At 42.1% G+C, this 23,589-nt stretch overlaps 2 protein-coding genes across 3 annotated transcripts in view; one reads left to right on the top strand and one right to left on the bottom strand.

The window, feature by feature from the left end:
* The window catches only part of MINDY2 (MINDY lysine 48 deubiquitinase 2), a 28,731-nt gene extending 26,280 nt beyond the window's left edge, over positions 1 to 2,451 (bottom strand). Inside the window, exon 1 of the mRNA XM_057398542.1 lies at positions 1,633 to 2,451. Coding sequence (XP_057254525.1) covers positions 1,633 to 2,307 — 675 coding nt within the window. The 5' untranslated portion in view covers positions 2,308 to 2,451. The remainder of the gene's footprint in view (positions 1 to 1,632) is intronic.
* Positions 2,452 to 5,175: 2,724 nt separating this feature from the next.
* Positions 5,176 to 23,589, top strand: part of ADAM10 (ADAM metallopeptidase domain 10) — a 42,196-nt gene continuing 23,782 nt past the window's right edge. The window contains exons 1-2 of one of the 2 annotated variants that reach the window (XM_057398518.1): positions 5,176 to 5,468; positions 13,397 to 13,547. In XM_057398518.1, the coding sequence (XP_057254501.1) occupies positions 5,198 to 5,468; positions 13,397 to 13,547 (422 nt within the window). In that variant the 5' untranslated portion in view covers positions 5,176 to 5,197. Of the gene's footprint in view, positions 5,469 to 13,396; positions 13,548 to 20,175; positions 20,354 to 23,589 lie in introns of those variants that run through there. The other variant, XM_057398528.1, reaches the window with a different exon arrangement.

Genomic DNA, 23,589 nt, shown 5'->3' with positions numbered 1-23,589 from the left:
AAACCTGAATAATTATTAGGAACAGAGAATAATCTCGCTCCATTAATGAACAAGATCTTCTATCTACTAAGAAGAAAAATTCTGAATATGTGGTACACTTACCTAAGGTACACCTTATGTCTTCTTGTTATTGCAACCCTTTATGCAAATTAACAAACTACCTCTCTCAGTCTCTCCTCCCTCAGCGAGGACTACCCCAAAAAACCCGGAAGCATGGAATTGACCATGCAAATGAGAATGTTCATGAAAACCTGAAAACTAGTATTGCAACTGTGTTTTCTCAGCTTCGAGCATTTGAATCTATTCAGTTATTTGAGACCATACCTACCTACAGGATGACAAAAACTCTCAGCCTTGTCAGGATAAAGTTTTGAGATGGAAAGTTGGTGGCTGATGCAGGGAAGAGAGCCCAGCCCTTGACTGTTTATCCTTTTATTCTCTGTTGTGATTTCACCTCCCATCCTCATCTCCTCTTTACATCATTCCCCCCCCCCCCCCCCCCCCAGCTTCTATTCACCTAACACATACTATGGTATTCTAGTTCTGCTTTTGTCTATTTTCATCTCTTGGTCTGCTCCCTTGTTCCCAAATTATAATTACGTGACCTAATCTAATGTTCATAATTACATTATGCCTTACTTTAATTGCTTAAAAGTTAAAAAGAATTATTTTAAGACTATAGTAAATCCACATCCATGATGGCTATTAGAATATAAGCACATTCAGGTCTCAGAGCTGCATTTATTACAACCCAGTTTTACTCGTTAATTTAAATACAATCTATTCTGCGTAACTGTACAAATGTACCCCTACTCTTAAGGCAGTTAACTTGCACAAATCTGTATTTTATACAACTCTGCATACACTTCATTGTACAAAACTAACTTTATTTCCCAAAATACCACCTATGTTTTCAGTGCTATAAATAGTAATGTTTACTTCCTAGAAACATGCACACATCTGCAAATAATGCATCGCTTAGTTTAATAAAGGATCATCTAGATTTTTATTCTATTTTAAGGCAACAACAAAGTCTATCTATTGCAGCAGCATCTAAGTAGCATATTGGCAGTAGACTGCCAATATTTATTTTCCAAGTTCTGTATGTAAGATACGCAATTAACAGCAGAAATAAGTCTTTCTTGACAGAATCATAAAATGGTTTGGGTTGAAGGGACCTTAAAGCTCATCCAGCTCCAATCCCCTGCCATGGGCAGGGACACCTTCAACTAGACCAGGCTGTTCTAAGCCCCATCCAGCCTGGCTTTGAACACTGCCAGGGATGGGGCAGCCACAGCTTCCCTGGGCAACCTGTGCCAGCGCCTCAGCACCCTCACAGGGAAGAGCCTCTTCCTAGTATCTGAATCTCCCCTCTTTCAGATTAAAGCCGTTCCCCCTTGTCCGATCCCTATATGCCCTTAACAAAAAGCCCCTCTCCAGCTTTCTTGATAACGTTGTCTTACTCAGTACAAAGTTCTGGCTGCGCATTAACGCGGCGTCGGCACAGGTGCCTCCCGAACGCTTTCAGCACTAAAGGGAACGCCCCGCCCGCCGCGGCGATGTCGGCGTTCAGGTCACGGCACTACCCAAGCGGCACCGCCCGCACCCGTCATGGCACCCGCAGCACGGTACCTTCCAGGCCAAGAGCAGTACGTTCATGATGGCCAGCAACGGGCAGGGTCCGTTCTCGTTCTGTGTGATGACGGGAGTGTTTTCCTCCTTCCAGCGCACCCACTTGATGTGATAGACCGACTGGCCCGGGAAGCGCTCCTTAGAGGCGGAGAGGAGCTGGGAGCCCGCAGCGGGCCTATCCCCTTCGGGCTCCGGAGCCGCGCCCTCCGAGGAGGCCCCCGCCACCACCGCCTCCTCGGCATCGCTGTTGAGCTCGGAGCTGCTCGGGCAGCAGGAGTGCAGGTTAGAAAAGGAGTCCAACGAGTCCAGGCTCCGGGACTCTTCCCCCGGGGGACTGGGAGCCCCGCTGCTCCCGGAGACAGCCTCCGCGGGACCGCTCTCCGATGTAGGCGCCGCTTCGGGGCTTTCCAGCACTGCCAGCCCCGCGCCTTCCGCCGCCGGCGTGCTGCTTTCAGGGGCCAGCGAGGGAGACGTCGTACAGGGGACCACGGCGAGAGCGGGGGCCCGGGGAGGGGAAGGGCTGCGCCGCCCGCCGCCCTCCTCAGCCGCCGCGGGCCCGTCGCGGCAGCCGCCCTCGCCTGCCGCCGCCTCTTCCAGGAGGAGCTGGCTGGCAGCGCCCCCGCCGCCCGTCTTCAGCGAGCCCGGAGGCGGCGGGGGCTGCGCCAGGCTCTCCATGCCCGGCCCGCCCGGTTCCGTCGCTCTCTATTGGCACCGCAGCGGCTGTTCCTTCGCCAACAGCGCCCAAGACGCCATAACACCAGCGACGGCTCCGCCCCGCCGGGGACGTGTGGGCGGGAGCGGGAAGCAGCCAAGGGTGACCGCGGGGCCCGGGGCGGGGGAGGGAGCCCCGAGGGCGTGGCCGGCTGAACCTGTCGGCGGACGGGAGCCAGGGACCAGCAGCGGGGACGCCGGTGCCCGGGGAATGGGAAGGGGGGAAACAGGGAGGAAGTGCGCGTGTCCCCCGTGAGGGGAGCGGGAAGCGCGCAAGCCTCGGCGCGAGCCCGGAAGGGGAAGCATGAGGCGGGGCAGGGTCGGGCCTACATCCCGTAGCCGGTGGGCCGCGCAGAGCGGCACAGCTTCCTGAGGCGGCGCGGGCTCTGAGGGTTCCCGCTATCCGCTCCGCACCAGCGCAGCGCCCGCCAGCGGGCGTACGGCAGAAACCTCCTCGTTGCCGCGCCCCTCTTTTGCAGGGAGGTGGCGGGGGCGGGCCGCGCCTGCGCGCGAAAGGAGGTGCGAGCAGTGAAGGGAGATACCTGCCTGCGGACGCTGGGCTGACCCGCGCCGGGAGGTCCGTGCCCGCGGGCGCTGAGGTGAAGCGCTGCGGGAGGAGGCCGTCGGCGGCCCGGTTGTCCCTGTGGAGGCGTTCAGAGCTTCCTGCTGCAGTTTGTGAGGTACCGATATTACTGAAGTACCCATACGGTGAGTGTGACCGGTAACTTAGGAACTGCTGCAGTCGTATTACTCCATTCACCTTAATGAATCCGTTTCCTTCTCTCCTTATAGAAACCTTCAGCTTTTAATCAAAAGTTTTGAGTACAGTTTTGGGAAGATAAATTCTTATGTTCTCTGTTCTTGGTAGCCAGACCTCTTATCTGAGGTCTTGCTAAACAACATTAGCAGCCTTATCTGAAGTACATTAATTGTAACTATGCTTACTTACACATTTATGTAACTTCTCCCTGCTGTACCTGTTGGGGGGTGTGTGTGTAATTTGAGAATTTGGGGGTTTTTATTCTGACAGGGCAATAGGGCTGGAAAAGGAAAAAATAAAGGATGAGAGTTTAAACTGAGAAACTTGTCACAAACCCTAATATAAATAATAAATCTTTGGGTGAGCATAGTTAAATGTAAGAATTAGCATATTGACTGTCAAGAAATTAATATCTTTAATGTCTTTATTGATGATCTGGATAAGAGAATCAAGTGCACTCTCAGTAAATTTGCAGATGACAGCATCTTGGGTGAGAGGTCTGCTGGAGAGTAGAAAAGCTCTGCAGAGGGAACTGGACAGGCTGGATAAATGGGCTATGGCCAGCAGGATGAGGTTCAACAAGGCAAAGTGCCAGGTCCTGCACTTTGGGTCACAACAACCCCACACAATGCTCCAAGCTTAGGGAAGAGTGGCTGGACAGCTACTCAGTGGAAAAAGACCTGGGGGTGTTGATTAACAGACTTTGAACATGAGGCAGCTTGTGCCTGGGAAGCCAAGGCGGCCAGGGGCATCCTGGCCTGTATCAGCAATAGTGTGGCCAGCAGGTGCCAGGGCAGTGATCGTCCTCCTGCACTTGTGAGGCCGCACCTCGGATCCTGTGATAAGTTCTGGGCCCCTCTCTAGAATAGAGATAATTGAGATGCTGGAGCACATCCCAGAGAAGGACAGTGAAGCTGATGGAGGATCTGGAGCACAAGTGTGATGAAGAACAGCTAAGGGAACTAGAGGGGTTTAGTCTGGAGAAGAGAAAGCTCAGGGAGGACTCCATTGCTCTCTACACCTACCTGAAAGGAGATTGTAGTGAGGTGGGGGTCTTTCTCCCAAATAACAAGTGGTAGGACATGAGGTAACAGCATCAAGCTCTGTCAGGGAAAGTTTAGACTGGATATTAGGAAAAATCTATTCACTGAAAGGGTGGTCAGACATTGGAACAGACTTCCCAGGGAAGTGGGGGAATCACAGTCCCTGGAAGTGTTAAAAAATGTAGATGGAGGCTCCTAGTGACATGGTTTAGTGGTGGGCTTAGCAGTCCAGGGGTAGAGGTTGGGCTTGATGATCTTAAAGGTCTTTTCCAATCCTGTGAAGCATTCTGCCATAGTGGTTCATGTTTTATCTTCACTGGAGGATTTTCCTTTATGCTTGAACCATGAAGGTTGCTCAAAATAGCCTCACAGTGAAGAAATCCCTGTTCAGTGGGGACAACCTCAACATACTGTGACACACAGCACCAAGAGAAGTAGGTGACTTAAAACTTGAAAAGTAAGTAAATTGGAATCTGCAAGGAAAAATGTCTATCGAGGCCAACTGATAACAGCTAACTGATGGAAGGTATTTACACTTCCATCACACCCCCTTAAAGGAAGGGGCCCGAGGCTGCTCACACAAAGGTGTGAAGGGGCTGAGAAATGCTGCTCAGGTACGAGCCAAGTTTGGGCACCAGCTCGGTTCTTTTTTCACCGAGGATACAGATCCCTGTGGCCCACAGAGATATCGGCACCACTCGGCCCCAGCAGAGCCCTTCAAGGGTTCAGAGGCCACAGCTGCCCCGCCTCGCCTCGCAGGCAGCCCGAGGGTGACGGCAGGCGCGGCCTCAGCCGAGAAGCCGCCCGGTCCCTCCGGTGCCGTTGGCGGGATCAGCAGCTGATGCCTTCCCGGTTACACCGCTGAGGAAACGCAGCTTCAACGGACCCGGCCGGGCCCGCGGAGGCAGCCGGGAAGGCTCCGCCCTGCCGCCATTGGGCGTCTCCGCTGACGTGCCGTCCTGCCCCGTTTCTCCGGGCCCCGCCCGTTGCGTGGAGAGGGAAACGGGGCTGCTCGTGCGTTCTGGGCGTGCCTTGCGGCCCCGCCTCGCCGATGGCGTCGAGCGGGAGGCCGGAGGAAGCCGTGGAGCGGAGCTTAGTGGGGCGGGGCGAGGCGGAGCGGAGCGCTGCTGGGCGGGGGGCGCCGGGGCAAGCTCGGCGGGGGACAAAGCGGAGGGAGGCGCGGAGCTCGTCCCTCCCCATCCCGGCGCGCGACAAGGGCGGATGTGCTGTGGGTAGGCGGCGGCGGTGGGGCCTGGGCCCTCTGAAGATGGATCTAGCGGGGACGATAATCCTGCTGTGCTCTTGTGCTGCAGGCGCCGGAGGTGAGGACGCGGCCAGGCCCTCCTAGCCCACGGAGCCCTGGCTTGGGGCTGCCGGCCTCCCTCCTTCTTCTCCTCTTCCCTGATCCCTCTCCGCCGCGGCGCGGCTCGGGGCTGGGGGCGGCGGGCCCCTCTCCCCTCAGCGCCGCGCTTCAGCGCCCCGGCGGCAGGCCGCGGCTGGGCCGCCGGCCCGGGCTCTCCTTTCTGTTGCCAGCTCCCAGACGCGTCCCCTCTATCTTGCCCAGGCTTTTTTCCTCTCCGCCTGTGACTGGCCCGGCTCCCCTACCCTTTTCCCGAGACTTTTTTTCCGCTGAGGTCCGACCTAGCTGTTCTCTCTTTTCTTCCTCGGCCCCTTTTCCCTACCGCTCTCGGCTGTGCTTCCCCTGTCCGGCTCTGTGCTCTCGGCTGCGCTTCAGTTGCTCGGGACTTTCCTCACGGTCCAAGTAGCCACTTCCCGGTTACCTTCCTCCTCCCCGCCCCTAGCCTGCGGACGGAGTTAGGCGGCGGCTCTGGGGAGCGGTGGCGGGCCCAGGCGGCTGCTCCCGGGAGGGCCGAGAGGCGTCACAGCGAGTGGGGGAGCGGGCGGGCGGGCGCGCAGGTGTCCCGCTGCCCACGGAGCGCCCCTCACCTCGCCTTCCCTGCGGCCGCTTCCCTGACCCCGAAAGCAGGAAGCGCGGGTAGATGGAACCCTCAGATTGAGGAAAAAAGGCGAGCCTGTGTTTTTCCCTGAATTGTGGCCGTAGCTTCAAGGAGGGTCTGTCTCCCTCTCTCCTAGGCCACAGGAAAACATGCTTGTGTTTATGGGGACGCGCAACTTTGTAATGACTCCCGTTATGAGTTGATTTTCAGCAGGGAAACTGTTAGGGCAGTTTGTTGGCTGTGTCTGGTAACGTTTAATTCATCAAATGATGAGTGGGAAGTAGCTTCAATTTTTTACAAGGGTAGACTTTGGAAAAGGTGGACTTCAGAGGGTATTTCTAGAGAAGGACTGGCAGAGCAGCTGAGAAGTCCTCTTTTCCAGTTTGGCACCTCTCCTATTTATGTGGGCTCTGCATCTGTGTACATTAATACCTATGTTTATTAACGAAGAATTTAGCCCTAAATCCTGGTCTTTTGCATGTTATCAAAAAGTAATATCAACGTATGTGGAAACTTAGTTGGTTGTACTTGTGGCTAAGCAGTGAGATGAAAAGCAAGCTGATCTGAGTGGTCAGAAGTCATCCCATTATTTCTAGGATTAGGAGTGATATACAGAAAAGGTTTTGGTGATTTTCTCGTTAATAGATTCTTGTAAACTATCAAGATATTTTAGACTTAATTATTGGCATGCATTTCAGGGCCTCTTTGTTTTCTGAACTAAACAGTGCTGGCACAGAATTAACACAAAGTGATTCATTAACCAGTTGTGAGGGTTGTTCCCACTGTTTAATGCCAGGCAGGCAAATATGCCTTAAAGTCGTAGTAAGCATAATAAGTACTTTCCTCTGGATATATAGAAGCAAGCTCATGAAGTGTCTTTTAATTTAGAAATTCATGTTAATTTTTTTCTTTGAGAGAAGAATGGGCACCTTCAAGATCTCTTGCACTAGGAAGCATAGCTCACTAGCAGGTAACAGAAGCACATCTCTCGGTGTTTATCAATGAAGGTAAATGTCTAAAGAAAGTGTAATAATACTGGATAGAAATCTAGTAGTGATGTCTAATACACATTTCTGAAATACCCTATGAAACTTTTCTGGTAAAAGTCTCAACACTTACAAAAGACTTACTGTAACTGTGTAGAATCAAGATTGGTTTTAAATATTAGGACTTTCTGTTTTAACTGCTCACATTTTTAGAGTTTCCTGTATTTTTTTTTAATTTACTGAAAAAAAATTAGAGGTCTTCATTTGCATGCTTTTCTTCTAGGTAGGCATTAATATCTGTGTGAAAAAGGATAAATTCATGATTCTTAACAGTTTTACTGTGACAGCAGTGCAGACTGGAAACAGCTGAGACACAGCAGTTTGCCTTGCTTCATTTGTGGACAGTGCTCATTAATTTTACGCAAATCTTGAAGCTAAGTTATGTTTACCTGTAATGTTGTCTAGTTTTAAGCATGCAGGTATATTAAGCAGTACTTAATTATCCATATTTAATGGTGTTCTTTGGGGAATGGAAATAACTGATAGAATCATTCTACCTGAGCACCATTAAAAGAAAAAAAAAGGGGGGGGGGGAGGGAAGGAGAACAGAAAACATGAAAAGAGAACTTATGAGATCCACCAAAAGCTGGAGTTTAATTAGAGTGATCATGCCTTGTCTAGGCTGATCAGATGCTGACTGTGTTACAGATCTGTGATAAATTGCTTGTATTCACTGATACAACACACCCTTCTATGTTTTGCTAGGACTTTCAAGTAGTATCTTGGTGTCCTGTGCTTCTGGATATTGAACTACCTATTTCCCTGTGAGCGTAGGAGAAATTCTGTTTTTTCTGGACACATGGGGGAGTTGTGAGAAGGCATTTGTGAGATATTGATGTTTGAGCAATTTAGTTTGCATCCTTGCTATAAATTGGGAAGAATACTAGCCTTCATTAACATGGCACTCAGCCTCAAGCATTCATCTGGGGTTTAAAAGCATTATGAATTCTATATGACTGGATGAGACAGTGTCTAGCAAAGACAGCTGTCAGATGGTTGCTTCAGAAATGCCCAAGGTAATTAAAAGTAAATAAAATCAGGTGTTTAGTAACTTCAGAACATGGTTGTCGAAAACCCTAAGACTGCAGTTTATTTTTGCTTTTAAAAGAATCTAGATGTTCAGTTATGCAGTATGGCAGAGCCACTGTAATGAATTACTGCTGTCTGGTGGTCCTGCCTGGCAGTTCATTCCCACCTCTCCTTCTTCACTGCTTCTTGTTTGATGGCATGTGGGAGCCAATTCAGCTGCTGATTTAAACAAAATAAATTAATCATTTCCTGCCAGACATGTAACAGTTTATTGTGCAGACCCAAGCCCAGTGGAAAGAGCTGAGACTCTTCCTTGGAGAGGAAGAGGGTAAAACAAAAAGAGGCCATCTGCTTACACGAATGGTGCTGTACTGTCTAACTGTGCCCTAAATGTGAGTTTTCAGTGAAGGGAAATGATCCTGACTTGGACTTTCTGGTTGCATGTTTTTCTTCCACTAAAGGCTAACTTGACCAGAAGTGTGGTTTTTCAGCCAAATCTGTTTTAGTGCCAGCACAAGGGAAGAATAGAAATGGAGTAGAGGAAAAAGGGCAGTGGGACCCGTCTGTCTGCTAGCAGCTATGAAACTACAGCCTGAATAAATTCTTCAGCGAGATTTAAGTCTGGAGGTATATGGTAGGATTACTGGCTTTCAGTATACTTAAGCATGGAAGGGCTAAATCTGAATGCTATGTACGCTCTTTAATGTTCCATGTAAAGGAAACGTTTTTTTTTTTAAGAGGAATAAACTTGACATTGAAAACTGCTTGAAGAAGTGCATCTTGCTTTGATTATTTTAATTAAAATTATAATAAACTCTTAGAGATTTATCATATGGTGGCATTTCCAATCTGCAAATTAATTATGACAAAGTAAAAAGAGTTGTCTGGTAGGTTAGCCTGGCTGCTGAACAATTTTTGATAGTCTGTCAGGTTGTGTTCTGGGCTTTATTTTTCACTAACAAACTTGAGTTATATTTGAACTATTTGCCTTTGTCATGCAAATCTTAATTGTTTAGTGTAAACCTCATCTTTTAGAACAGCGCATACTTGATTTATCCTTTTCTGGGAAGGTAAATGTTATTTTTTACCACAGTATGTACAAACTTTAATGGTTTTTTTTATGTTTACATTGGTAAACATTCAGTAGTTCTTTACCAGTTGTCTTTATGTGCATGAAGCTGGCTTCTGTAAGGACTTCCTCCATAATCTTTTGAGATGATTATGAATGTTGAATATTATGCAGGAGATTGTGTATCAGTTGCAGACTTTAACTGCTATAGCAATGTTAACATTATACATCCTTCTGGAAGTTAATGTTCATTTGAAGCCTTGATTTCAACCCTGTCTGAAATCCCTTTTCTAAAAAGCACTAAAATAGCATATGCTCTAGGTGATACATAGCTGCTTTTGTTTAGCAAGAGGAGAGCAGCAAGAGTGTTTGTGTTAAGTGTAGTTAAAAGATAAGGATTTCTTTTAAGAGGAAGGGAAAAGAAATAGCATTGTTTCCCTACATGATCACATAAAGTATATAAATTCTGGTTAAGAAAAAGGTGTTTTGCTTAAAACACTCTCCTTTTGTATAGTAGAGAGAACAGTTATAAGGCTGCTTAATGTCAATAGTCTTTTGCTGCCTTGTAACAGTAGTTAGCACTGAACAAGTATTTGTGACTCAGTTGAGTGTAGTCTCTCAGTTTTCCACATGGTCATGAGACCTGGATTGGGTGCGAAGTATTATTGGGTCATCAGTAAATTTTCATGCTTTAAAACTTTTTTCCTAGGTGCGTGAAGCTGTTCAAGGAGTACCTCACAATACTGAGAAAAGAATGGCCTATAACAATATAAGGAATGACTTGTTAGAAGCCTCCTACCATAAAAAAGTTGGAGATAATTTAACCTGTTCTGCAGCATACTGACTCCTGAGTTCTGATAAAGTTTTTAAACTGAGTTATTAGTATCATATTCTAGGTTTAGGTTAATGTTTTAAATTAAAACTTCAGCTAAGTTTTAATGTTTATCAGTTAATTTTGAAGTTTATGTTGGCACTTTGGGTCACATATCTGGATATGTGGAAAGCATGTATCTGAAGTCCAGTTAATGTATATTGTGCATCAGTTTGCTGTAACAGGGGGACTCAGATTAATCTTGTTTGGTTTATAGAAGTTCTTGGGCCATGGGAGGCTTTTCTGCTTCTGGGATTATGTTGAAAGTAGTTAGAGAAACATCAGACAGGTGCAACATCCTTCATGCTGCAAATTCCTCATGCTGGTTGCTGAAACTTTGGATTTGTCCTGCATCTTATTTTGATTAGATTTTTTTCATAAATGTTTAGGATACTTAAGAGGTTTCAGGAAAGCTGGATGAGGATGGATTTTGGGACTAAGAATGAGAGGAAATTAGAATTAAGTTGGTTTTTCACTGGACTGAATTTGCACTCAGCAGTAAAGAGTCAACATTTACATAAGCCTACAGTACTGCAAGGAAATTTGAATGGGATTTTTTTGTAGTATATAATTACTTGAATTTTAAAAAGGTATAGCAGTATCTTATGCATGTTGTTAAATGCAAGCAATGTATTTGAAAATATTAATTTACTTAGTAATTTGTGTGTTGCTTGTAGAGCTTATTGGCCATCAAGTACTATGAAATGCAGTTCCTATGATATGGAAAAAAAAACCAAACCTTAAAATAAATCTTATACTCTTCATGAGGATATGTTTGAAGATTACTGATTCAACCTAGAACTGGAAAACTAGCAACTTGCACTTTGTGTTCTCATTTCATGTCATTAGTGTAGATAAGATTGTGTTTGTGTACCACAGCTTTCAATAGACAACTTAGGTTTTATGTGGCTGACAGTTGAATTTGTCTTTCTTGTGAAAGATTGTGTTATAGCTAGTACAAGTGATGCTATATATACTGCACTAAGTTTGTCTTTGTATCATCACATTGCATCTTGGTGAACTAGAAACGTGTGTCCAACTTCTTTAAGTAAAAAGCAGTAGTTCACTGAAACATCTGAAGTTTTGGGATATGCTTTTTTGAAGGGGTCATGTAGGGAAGAACTTGTATAGCAATTTTTACTAAATATTGACAGTGCTGAAACGTTCCTTCTACAAATACATTTGGCAATATATTGCTGTCAGGTTGCTTAAAAGAAAACTCAACTTTTTTTTGTATAATAGCACTAAGATGGTGTTTACCTTTAAGTGGTTTGATACGCGAAGTAGTTTCTGTAATGAATTTGCTCTTCAGAAACAATTGCTTGAATGGAGTGACAAGAGAAGAATTGGTTGTATATTTGTTGCACAAAGTGTATAAAAGAATGCTGCAAGGCTTTGTTTCAAACGGTGCTAATGATTTCATTCTAGCCTACTGATAAGTTACGTATCAAAACACGCACTTCTTGGAGTTTTGAAACATTATACATAACTTAGTATCTTTAATTCTTTGCTGGCTTTAATATTTAGTACATCTAGAAGCAGGACATAATTTGGGTCATAATCTGCTTTTGAAACCAGAACCACTGAAATGATCTCACTCTTGACTGTACCATATGCATATTGATATCTAATTCCCTTATAATTTGATATTTTAAACTGTTTAAAAACTGCCTTTCACTGTGTATGTTAAACATACTGTGTGCATTATCTGCATTGCAAAGACAATTTGCTCCATGAGTTGTTTTGCAGGTGGTTTGGGTTGGTTGGTTTTCTGTTGTATTGGGTGTGGCTGGGAGGAGGCTTTAGTGGTAGTGGTTTTCTTTCTGTTGAGGTATTTTTCCCCTATTTCTGCACATTATTTTATGCTGTTGGAACTTCTGTCTTTTTTTGGTGTGATCACAGTTACTGAATCACATCACCTTAGTAATTCCTTCTGCAGTGTCTGTTTTTACTTTTGGCAGGTGGATGAAATATTTTTCATGCATAATGGTCTAGTGCTAGTGTTTGATATCAAAGTGTCATAAGACTTGTGAAGTGTTGAATGTGCAGAGGCAGGGGTTGGAAAGCTTGGTAGCAGTCAGGATATAAAGATATACTTATTGTGAAATACATGCTGTACTGTCCATTTATTGTGCATATACTTCTATGGTTGCTTGACTTAGATTAACTAATAAGGAGGTGAATCCTGTGTGGAAACTGTGTACATATTTGGAAGAAGTGACCAGAATCGGAATTAACCAAATATCTGTAATGCATATAGTGGTTCCTTGTCTGGAGGAAAGTAATGTATGCTAACTTTTTTATGGTTTCAGTTCTTGTGATTACTGGCCTGTTGGCTGTTCGGTATGCAGAAGTACATCTGAGGGGTATGTTTGACAGGTGTCTGGGCAGTGCAATTTGCTTTTTAGAAAATTCCAGCAACTTGGAGTGAAAAATACTGCTTTTGGTAAAGTATCTCCTGTCTAGTATAAATATAGAGCTGAGATGGTGATCCTCTGTATGCATGTCATACGTCTTTGAACAGCTCTCAGATGTTAGTGTCTCTGGTTATTTCTGCATGTCTCTTCCTTCATCAGGATAGGAGGACCAAAATCTTTCCCTGTTTCCTGTCATGCACTCTTAATGCAAAAAAATACTACCTTATCAGGAAGTATCCAAACTAGACTGAGCTGGATCTACCTTTTTGGAGATACATCTTTAATAAAACAACTCCATGTGATAGAACATCCCTTTTCATACAAAATGTTGTGTTGCTAGGTGGCATGATTTGCTCTTAATTTTTCTGGATATTTGGCATGTGGAACGTAAACATTCTGAGCAGATACTTTGGTGTCATGAGTGCAGAGTGAACCTGGAACTATAATTCTTGTAGGGAACTAGAAGCAAGATGTTCAGCTGTTGCACTGCTTGTGTTTGTGTCACAAGTGCATTTCTGAAACCTCTTTCAAGCTTTTTTGTCTACAGTGATGTAGGTTGCATTGTAAATTAATTTTGGAGTAAAAGAACTAGTTTTGGTTGAACTTGGTAGAAGTTGCCTTCCAAGGTCCATGTAACTCACTCTAACTGCAAGTGTGCTTTCAGTCTGTGGGACCAGGGTATAATAAATTTCAAGGGTACAGAGAAGAAAAAAAGGAATCTGACATGCATGTAATAGGGAAGTTGGGTTTTATTCACCCACTGTTTTACACCACAGTTCTGCTGTACCTGGTGTTGTGATTGTAAACTGTAATAATTTCTCAGGCATGCTAAACTTTACTTTTTTTTTTTCTCTTTTCAGGCCAGTATGGAAATCCCCTAAATAAGTACATTAGACATTATGAAGGATTATCTTATGATGTGGATTTGTTACACCAAAAACACCAGCGTGCCAAAAGAGCAGTATCACATGAAGATCAGTTCTTGCACCTAGATTTTCATGCTCATGGAAGGTTAGTGATATTTGAAAAGGTATTTGTTTAAAGTATTTTATTCATGCGCTTATAGTGAAATGTAACTGGTGAAAGACAGCCATAAAACTGGTGCTAGCTAGAATACACTAAAATGCAGTGCATACAGTTTCTATGAAGTATTTGCTCTGATGTCCGGTATAAGTGTGAAAATGTTGCTTGTAATCACTCACTCAAACTGGTGGTAACTGTTAATGCACTTTGAAGCTTAAACAATGGAATCATACTGGGAGCACAATGGTAGTTGATTCTGAGTTTCTAATGCAGCTTTGGTATATTTTTTACAAAAATAATGCCAAACTGCCTCAGGAGATTTATTTGAGAAAAAGTAAAATTTCAAGTTGCACTTGAAACTACAAAATATGCCAGAGAAGTGTTCTGTTTCATGTGTAATGGTGTTGTCTGCTTTCTCTATTTTTGTGGAATTTGGCTATTATTCGATGTGGGGAAAACATAATTCCTGTTGCAAGACTTGTTTTGCCTTGCATTTAATGTGTGATGGTAACACGTTAGATATTTGGTGTGAGCCGCTGAGGTATAATTTGTAAGCTTCAGTTATCTCTTCGTACTTCAGAAGTCTCTGCTGTATGTATAACTGAGGAGAAGCAGGATGAAAAATTGGAACTTGATAAATAATTGCTAGCTGTATGTAGAAACATTGTAAGTTTGACAGCAAAGGTAAAAGCAGGTTTCCTTAAACTGTTCTGAATATTGTTTTATGAGTAAATGTTCTGCTTCTGTGCTGGCCTGTAATTTTTTCAGGGAATGAAGGGTTGCTACTGGAGGTGTACCCTGTAGTGACTGAATTTCAGTGAATGCTCCCAAAAGGTTAGCATTAGGGTTGTATTTGCAAGTGCTCTAGAACTGCAACCGAAATTCTGAATTTGAAATTCTGTTCTTAACACCACATTTTTGGTTGTGATTTTTAGTCCAGGAAATTCTGTTATTTAAAGAAGAGTCGTATCACCACTGAATCTGCCGTAACTTCACAGGCAGTTTCTAGTCTTTGCAGTCTAATGCTGCCACTCTTAAGCTGCAGGCTGATGCTTAATTTAGACTTACCAAAGTGTGTACTACTGCAGAGAGGAACAGGCCTGTCTGCATTTCCAGCATCGTCTTTGTGCTAGCACTAGTAGTCTTAAAACCGTGCAAGGAATAGGATCTGGGAACTCATCCAGCTGAAAATTATTTGGCAAAAAAAAAAATCAGTATGTCTTGGTGGAGGGATGCTGCGGCCATTCTTTTGGGGAGCAGCCCACATTTCGGTCCACTTGGGCAGGTTCATCTTGTCATTGGTAAAGATCCCACAGTACTCTTTTGTAAAACGAAGGTCTTGGAATGTACAGGCTGAGCTGTGTTAATAATGTGGGCTAAAAGTCCTTACAGTGTAGAACTGTTAACCATATCTATGATAATGAGGTCTAAAAATTACTTCCTCTCTTGCTTCATGGATCTTAGTCACACCAGACTTTAGACAAAAAGGTTTATAAAGATTTTTATAACAGCTGCTATTACTCATGAAGGAGAGTGTTGGTATTTATATGTGGAATTGATTCTAAATCCCTATGCTTTGAGGCACAAATCCATCACTAACTGAGGAGGCTGAATGGAAACTTACTATAGGGTCAAACCAGTCCATAATTTAGGATTTTGGTGGTTTCCTGTGAGACACCTAATGCTTCCTGCCAAAGAGGGATAGTTGACAGGCTGTAAATTTAGTCCACAGATTTCTGTTAATCAGTCTGAGTGTGATCTTACAAAATATTTTCATTTTTCCTTGAATATGAATTAGGAAGGCTCAAGTGAATTGTGTTTTACTTCATGCAGTCTAACAGCTTTGAAGGTGTGTAGCAGTTTGAAAAATTGTAGTATAAATAGGATTGCCTTTTTGTAGTTGCAGATAGTTTATTGTGAATGACTACTTATAAATGATGGATCTCATCACCGAGAGCACCAACAGTAAAACCTTTCTATGAAATATTCTAGTAACTTTGTGGTAAGGTAGAAAATAAAGCTTTTGCAAAGTACTTAACCCATTTATATTTAGCCCACAGACTCTAAAAGTGTTGTATTTAAATACAGGTGTTGAAAGTTAGAGGCATTCAGTCAGTGTGAAGTTTGAGATTTTGAAAACTTAAACCTGATTTTTTTTTGAATGGCCTTATACCAAATGGTTAGTTAAGGGTTTGCCTGGGTGCAGAGGTGTGTTGGCATACAGCTGTCCAACCTGTGTCTCCTTAACTTCATTGAGAATTTGTTTCAAACCTCCTGTTGTTTAACATACAACTTGTTATGGAAGATGTAATGAACTAAACTAAACCAGCCTCTATTCAATGCTGAAATACTAGCTTAATAGGACATTGAAACTGCTAAAACTCAGCTATGGATACCTATTAATTTCTTTTAAATCATAACTATGTAGTTTAGATGAGTTGACTTTACTGCTTCACCAGTGGTGCAAAATGTGTACATTTCCAAAATGAAGGGATGTGAAGTTTTAAAACTTGGTTACGTATCATAGCTCTTCCACCTGCCAGTTTATATAGAGTGTTCTGGTGTGGGTTAGTTTAAAACTGTATTCTTGAGAACCGGATGCATGCAGAAAAATAAAGGGACTACATCTGTGTAGCATTTAACTGTATTGTCAGTCTTTTTACTTAACACATTTCTAGTAACTTGTGCTTTCTAATTTTTTTCTTGATTTGGCCTCTTAATCACCCATCCACACCCATTTCCAGCCTTTCTCCTTGATCAGTGGATGACTCTCACTTGGGAAAGTTGCCCATGCAACTTGAGTGAAGAGTTCAATCTTCAAGTGGTACTTGAACGCATGATAATACTTGCTTATTACTAAATTAAAGATATGTTGAGAACTCCTTTCAGGTGTTTTGCGACTTAGCTACAGGTTTCCTTAGATTTTTACCTAAAGTTTTTTTAATACTGTAATGTTTTAAGTTCAAACATGGTTGTTGAATGTATGTTCTGTACATAATGCTTGTAATAGGAGAACTGTCACTGGAAATGCTTGGAAAATTGCTTCTTTGTGAATCATACAAATAAAAAGACTTGTCGTATGATTTTCCTTGTGACTATTAAAACATGCACTTGCTGAATATTGCTAGGCTCTAGAAAATCTGAGATAGTTTGAAAATATGAGCTTCACTAATGAAAATGTTGGACTCAAAAGTACTTACTTTCTTCTGCCATGCTCCAAAATGTAATAGACTATTATATTTTCAGGTCAGTCTGCATGAAATCTTGTAGAGGTTTGAGTTACAATAGTCAGAAACTCGGATATCTTCTAACTAATGATGAAATGTAAGCTTTGCTTCCACTGTATTAAAATAATCAGTGATAGTGATTGTTTGTAGTAATCCTTGGTGACCGTTAAATGTTTTCCTTCTCTTTGTTTTCTTATTCACCAGAATGTCCTTGCTTGCTCTTCTGCAACACCACAAGGACATACCCCTATGTATTAAAAAAAGCAGGCATCCAGCTCTGCTCTGGAACTTTAGAAATACAGCAGTAGGTGGTTTTTGTAGGGGAAGGAGTTTAAAAAAATCTTGCTTATCCTATCTTTCTTGGGTTTGTATGGGGAGGGAAGGATAAAAGAATTCTCCTTGGTTCTGTATAAAAAGGCAAATAGTGTACATGTGGCAAGTCCAGTGGGCACCAAGATTTGGTCATTATTGCTTTAAATAACTTGACAGCTAAAGAGCCTGTCAGTGCTTTCAAAAAAGGACACTGTGCCAGAGTCATGAAGATGCTATAAGGTAAGCTTCCCCTTGAGGTTTTTTGCCTGGTTATGTCAAAGTGCCAAAAGTAGTGTTTGATCAATAAGTAGCTGCAAAAAGCTGCATCAAGTCTCACTACTGCTATTGATAGGAGACTGCAGGTAACCTTTTTTTCCCTGTAGTTAATGAACAAATTTTTGACCATGTCTTTATTATCAAGCATGCACTTTGTAAAGCTGTAATATGTTGCAGAGTGACCGTGGGATTCACCTGCTAGGTAGAAGTGCTTTAACTGACACCCAGTGTGGACTAAAGTTCAGTAAATAATTGGCTCTTAAATATTCTGCTTCTTTTTTACAATGCTTTTCCTTGAGCAGATGAACTTTTATAACAGGGAGAGCTTGCATACTGTGAAAATGTGACATAGGGTCTTAATCCATGCTCACTGTACAATTTGGCAAAGCATTTTTTGCGAAGCGGTGTTTGTTGATTGGCTTTAATACTGGTTTTCTCTGAAGATACCTTTTTTTCATAATTATTTTGAGCAGCTACCAGTCATACATTATTTGAGCTTTCTGGTGCAGTTTTGGATGGCATGAGTGGATCACAAAATTTTAGAGTTCTTAAGTATGAGGATTTTTGATTCTTGGTTCTTTGTAATCCTTTGCATTGCCTTCAACAGTTGTTGACTCTATTTGACTAGATAAGGAAACTGAAGGAGGCTACCTGCACAGATACTGTATTTGATATGTTGAATTTCAAAGGTGACATTCTGAGCATGCTGCTGTGCTGGCTGAGGTGATCTGATGTAGCTGAGCTTGGATTAAAGAAGACTTTATATTGTTGTCTTCTGTTTGATACCAAATACTAGATGTACTCTTTATGGAATATATTTTTAAGTACTTTTGTTATTGTGCACACAACATAGTACTCAATTCATGAAGTGGCTTTGTCTTCTATGTTCTGTGAGTCTGTCAGAACATAGAGCAGATTTGCTGTTACTGGAGTACTCTGAAAGTTGTTGTGTCCGTGTTTCAGTTCCATGTGCACTCAAACATGCTCTTAAGAAGTTAGTCTGTTTAAATAGGTTGATTTAGCGCTCATCAAATGGGACTGACTGGTTGGCTTCTTTGAAACTTCTGTGAATTATTTCCATGAGGTTTACTAAGGGAAGTATTTTAGAGGCTGGATCTGTTGGTTACGTGTCTTGCGTTTTGGTTTAAATACAGTGAGTTGGAATATGTGTAGCCTGGGGGGGGGGGGGGGAGGCATTTAGTGCTTCACTTGATTTTTGTCTAGGAGATGCCTGGTTCAGTGGACTGGGGAGAGTGGCCAGCTGAGACACAGGGTTTCCAACTGTACTCCTAAAATTGGTGTTTATGCTTTAGAGCTTTGCTCCTTGGCCGACAAACTTCAATAGGGATAGTTTTGTTCTCAAAAAAACATCTTCTTAAAATTAAAAGCAGTGGACTTAAAGTGCTTAAGCTATGTGCTTCATGTGTGCTCATATTATTAGCTAGCAGATGTCTTTCTGTATCTTTATTTCTCTACGAAATCTGCTTTCTAAACTACTAAGTTTGAATTTGTGTGTTAGCTTTCATACCTTCTGATTTTATTCACTAGTACATCTTTACCCAGTATTTTATCTCATGGGTTTTTCTCATTATGTTAGAACATTGCACTGCATATAAATATTCAACTCTATGTAAATATAACTGGTAAGATTATTTTAGGTAAATAGGAAATGAAATGACAGAATCTGCACTTAACTTCCAAAAGAAGTTTTACTGGAAGGGGGGGGGAATATCAATCTTGCGTAAAAACTCTTCTGCTCTTAAAATCTCTCTATCATACTCTTCAGGACAGAAATACTTGAATGACTTTATTAGAATGTACGTTAGCCAACATGTAGCTACTTGAATCCTGCTTGGATGGTTTCTGTTATCTAAGATAGCATGCATGTTTGCAGCTATGCATATCAAGAATAATCAGTGGCAAATTGTTTAGGATGAAGATTGTGTCCTCAGCTGTTTCCTAGAATAACAAGCTTAGCAAGTCTCACTTTTGAAGGTCAGGAGGGAGATCTCTGAACAGGTGCCACCCTAGAGGTGTGGATAGAAAATGAACTTAAGCTGCTGCAAGCATTCTGTCTGGGATTGCTGAGTGTTGCAATGCTGTAGAGATTTATTTTTTTTTAAATACCTAGGAGATGGTGATACCCTGTAACTGCATCCAGTTGGGTAACAGATTGATAAACCTAGAAACCCTATCATGTTCTGTTTCAAAGCTATGTTTTCTTTAGTGTCAGTAGCAGGCCCACAGGAACTGACAGTTAAATGATGATGGAATGTGTTGTGCGGATTTAATAGTAAGTGAAAACAGTGTAAAAAGTAATAATGTCCAGAAGTATGATGGTTCTGTAGACTTAGCTTCAGTAGTTTAGACTCACCATTAAGTTGTTAAGCTGTCTTCTATTTAATATAGCTCAGGGTTGGAGTGAGTCTGACAGTCTGTGAGAAATGAGTTTACATTTTGATGCCTCATGTGGAAGCAGTAAGGAAGAAGCGCTCAAATTATTATCCCCTGCCATTTATAGACACCCCCCCCATTTTTCAGAGAGGCATCTTTGACTTCTTAAATAGGAAAAGTAAGGATAAAAGACCTGCACCTCAAGCAGAGTAGCATCTTCTAGATCCTGACTTGTGAGGAGGCTCAAGGAGGCACTGCTGCAAAGATTTTTCTGGTTCCTACTGAACCAACCTGTCACTTTTTGTTCCCTTTTTCCAGCCACTTCTTCCAGCTGTGGAGTAACTCTTCCATCTCCTTTCCTTTTTTAAATCTCCTCTGGTCACTGAATGCTTTTGTCTGCTCAGCCTGCCATTGGTTACAGCATTTTGACTGAGGAAAGGTAGGAAAGGGAAAGCACCAAGAGTGCCCTTTGGGTGTTCCACTGGTAGTAGCTCGCTCTTCCACTTTTGGAGAAGTCTGCAGACTTGCCATCAGTGTCCCAATATATTGGACATTTCATCATGGCGAAATAACTGATCTTAGAAGGTAAGTCAAAAGAAATGGAATAATAGATTAAGCGTTAACTCTTACATGTACACCTTTTATGTTTATTTTACCAAGTGCTGTCTGTATATACACGCAGCTTTTTTATTTCTCTAAAGTACTTGCTCTGTGATTAGAGCATGGGATTGCTGTAACTCAAGCCCATGGAAAACTACTGGATTTCAGCTAATCATGATGTTCTCAACTTTTTTTCTTCAATTATCACTGAGTTGCTATGGTACATACTTGGAAATCTGACATAGTCTCCCTGAGGTAAGCTAAAGTGAATTCAGAATACCATTCTTGATAGTCTTTAGGGTGCTGCCATCAATGAATAAGATGGAGTTTATAATCAGAACAGATTGTATATAACAATGTAAACAGTTTTAGTAAAAATTCTGCCTTCAACCAAATGAGCTACCATACAGTAATCAAGTAATGGTCCGTTACCATGCCAGTTTTCAGGTAAGTCTGAGACAGGAGCAGTAACAAATAAGAAAGGTCAAGACATGGTCTTAATTGATTTAATTCTATTCTAGAGACCACTAAGGCTGGGAAATGTCTTGTGCAAGGTAGTAAATGTGTAAATTAAAAAAAAATATTTCTGGAAATAGTTAATCTTCTGCCTGGTGTGTAGCTAGGCTAGGGAGTAGCTTAGTTTACGTAGGTGCTGGTATACAGAACTTGACGCATGCTGTAGAAACGGTAATTGCCAAAAGTCTTACTTGAAGCCTTATTTTTTCCATTGTGGTTAGTTTTAGAAACTCTATTCAGGAATGATACAGAAAAATTTGTTGAACTTCTCTGGAGACTCCTGTCCTTAAAAGATTCACGGAGTTCCTGGATTTAAGACAGGGAAGAAACCTGAGATGCATTCTCTTCTGCATCATTTTGAGAAGGATAGCTACTAGATTATATTTGTTTCAAGAAAGGGGAAGAAATACTAGTTTGAAGAAATTCAGAGTGAATGTTAGGGAAACTTAGTATTGGGTGAGATACTGAAATGGATTTTGTAGGGCCTTTGAAGATTTCTTACTGAGAAATTAAAGTGAACTGGATGGGGGAGTAAGGTCCCTGGCAACTGTCCATTTGTTTGATTAAGTCATTACACTTTCAAGTCTCCCCACCTATGAACAGGCATCTTTTTAGTGCAGTGCATTTCATTGACGTTTGTAAGCAATGCATCAAGATATCTCTACATATTGAGAACGTAAATTCTGGTTTTATGGCTGTAGGCTTTATGCAGTGCATAGGGGTTTTAGATTTGCCATTGCTTAAAGTTTGGGGATTTGTTAAATTTGTTAATTCTTGGAAGTAGAGATGAATATATGTTTTTCCACGCCCAAGTTACCTCTCATTTCCCTTCCCATTTTTGGTGGGGGAGAACTAAAGGAAGGTTTATCACTTTACTTTTAGTTATTAAAAGGATGAACAGTTCAGACAGATCATCCTGTTTCCATCAAGCATGTTTGAATGGCTAGGAAAAGACCCGTTTAAAAATAGTGTGAGATGATCGAGTTATCTATGGTTTAACTAAATTCAGAAATAAATGGTCAGAGACTTGTTACTCTGAAACACAGCTGTTTTTTTGTGTTTAGAATAGTTCTCTGATCCTGCAAAATAAGCTACTTTTATTAATAAATCGTTAACAGCACAGCACAGGTTAGAATTTGTAGTGTGAGTTATGTACCAATGCAGAAAGTAAAAAGGGGGGAAATGAAAGAATTACAAATAGAGGCTTCTTAATTTTAAAACTAATGAAACTTTCTATTTGGTATATACAGCTTCTAACAGTCCATTTTGAAGTGATAGATAGGGTAATATTGATGGAAGGATATCTTACCCAGAAGGTTGGTTTGTTTGTTTGTTTTCTTGTTGTTGTTGTTGTTTTGTGGGGTGTTTCTGTGGTTTTGTTTTTTTTTGTTGTTTGTTTTTTTTTTTTACTCTCCCTCTTCCCCCCTGCCCCCCACCTGCTTTTTTCACCAGGAAAAAGTAATTTTTGCCCTAATAAGTGCTTTTGCTAGCATTAATAGATACTTCCCTCATCACAGGGGCAGAATGGCAGACTGCTTATGGTAAGAGTCTTCTGTCAACTATTAGAGAAGGGAGGAGAGCTCTTGTAATTTAACTTCAGTTTAGATGCTCTTGAAGAGAGTGTGATCCATCTTTGGTACCTCTGGAGAACTTGGTCACTGGGAATACTCAAAACTAAAATGGAGTTTTGTCTCTGTAACACCTTAACCTATTGCAACCAAAGTGAGTGGAGCTTTTTGGAGTACTTGAATGAAGTTCCATCAAATTCCTGTCAGTGCCGGTCTTAACTTTTTTTTCCTGACTGTTCATTTCTAACTTCTGTCCAAAAGATCCACACAAGGTGGCTTGAAGGACTTCTCCCCTGCCTGCTCCCCTCCTGGGAAAATGTATTGCATAATATTGTAGCATTCTGCCCTATGGTGATGGTCTGGGTTGATTGTTAATGTTATCTCCTCATCATGATGAACCTCTGTGATACCAGAAGGCAGATTTACAGGGCAAATAAAGACATTAACTTAAGAATAATACTTTTCATTTATATGTGATACTATAAGTACTTGCTGTCTGTTACAAAACATGCCTTTCAATGTGGGTGTGGATAGCTGCTGTTGGCTGGTGTGTTCTTCAGTGGCTCAAATGCTCAAGTGCAACTGTAGTGAAGTATTTCTTCCTTTTTAATAGCAGAATCTGCCCTCATACGTTCATACCGAAACTACAATACAAGCACTGGTTGGCTTGCAAAAAGCCTGAGAGTCCCAGGGAATTGCTGAAATTTAACCTTCCCCATATACCAGCCACATCTCAGAATTCCATAACCTCATTGTAGATAACACATCACCAGAGGAGAACACTTGCTTTGAAGCTTTATTAACAGTGGCAACAACAATAATAAATAATGATAGTTTGTGAAGTACTGTTTGAATTACTAGTCAACATGAGTCAGTAGAGCCCATATCAGGTTTTAAGCGTGGGCTTGGCTTTTTTCTTTGATCTTGAATTCTGCATCTTGATGTACGGTTGTATTTACAATGTAATGTTATATCTTATCTTCACCTGCACTTTAAATAATATATTTTGTATATGCTTCAGCTATACTGAAAAGCAGTTAAGTTTATTCAACTTTATACTGTGGCACTTAATTGGGTTATTTTGCTGTTAACACAAATGGATACTAGTTTTCACTATGGAAAGTCAGCTCTATTAGT

Source organism: Pezoporus wallicus, unplaced genomic scaffold (assembly GCF_028554395.1).
Source record: "Pezoporus wallicus isolate ANWC-B61680 ecotype Strahan unplaced genomic scaffold, APGP_CSIRO_Pwel_v1 contig_3952, whole genome shotgun sequence".
Taxonomy (NCBI): Eukaryota; Metazoa; Chordata; class Aves; order Psittaciformes; family Psittacidae; genus Pezoporus; species Pezoporus wallicus.
Note: the sequence above shows the minus strand (reverse complement) of the source record. Positions and strands in the feature narration are given on the sequence as shown.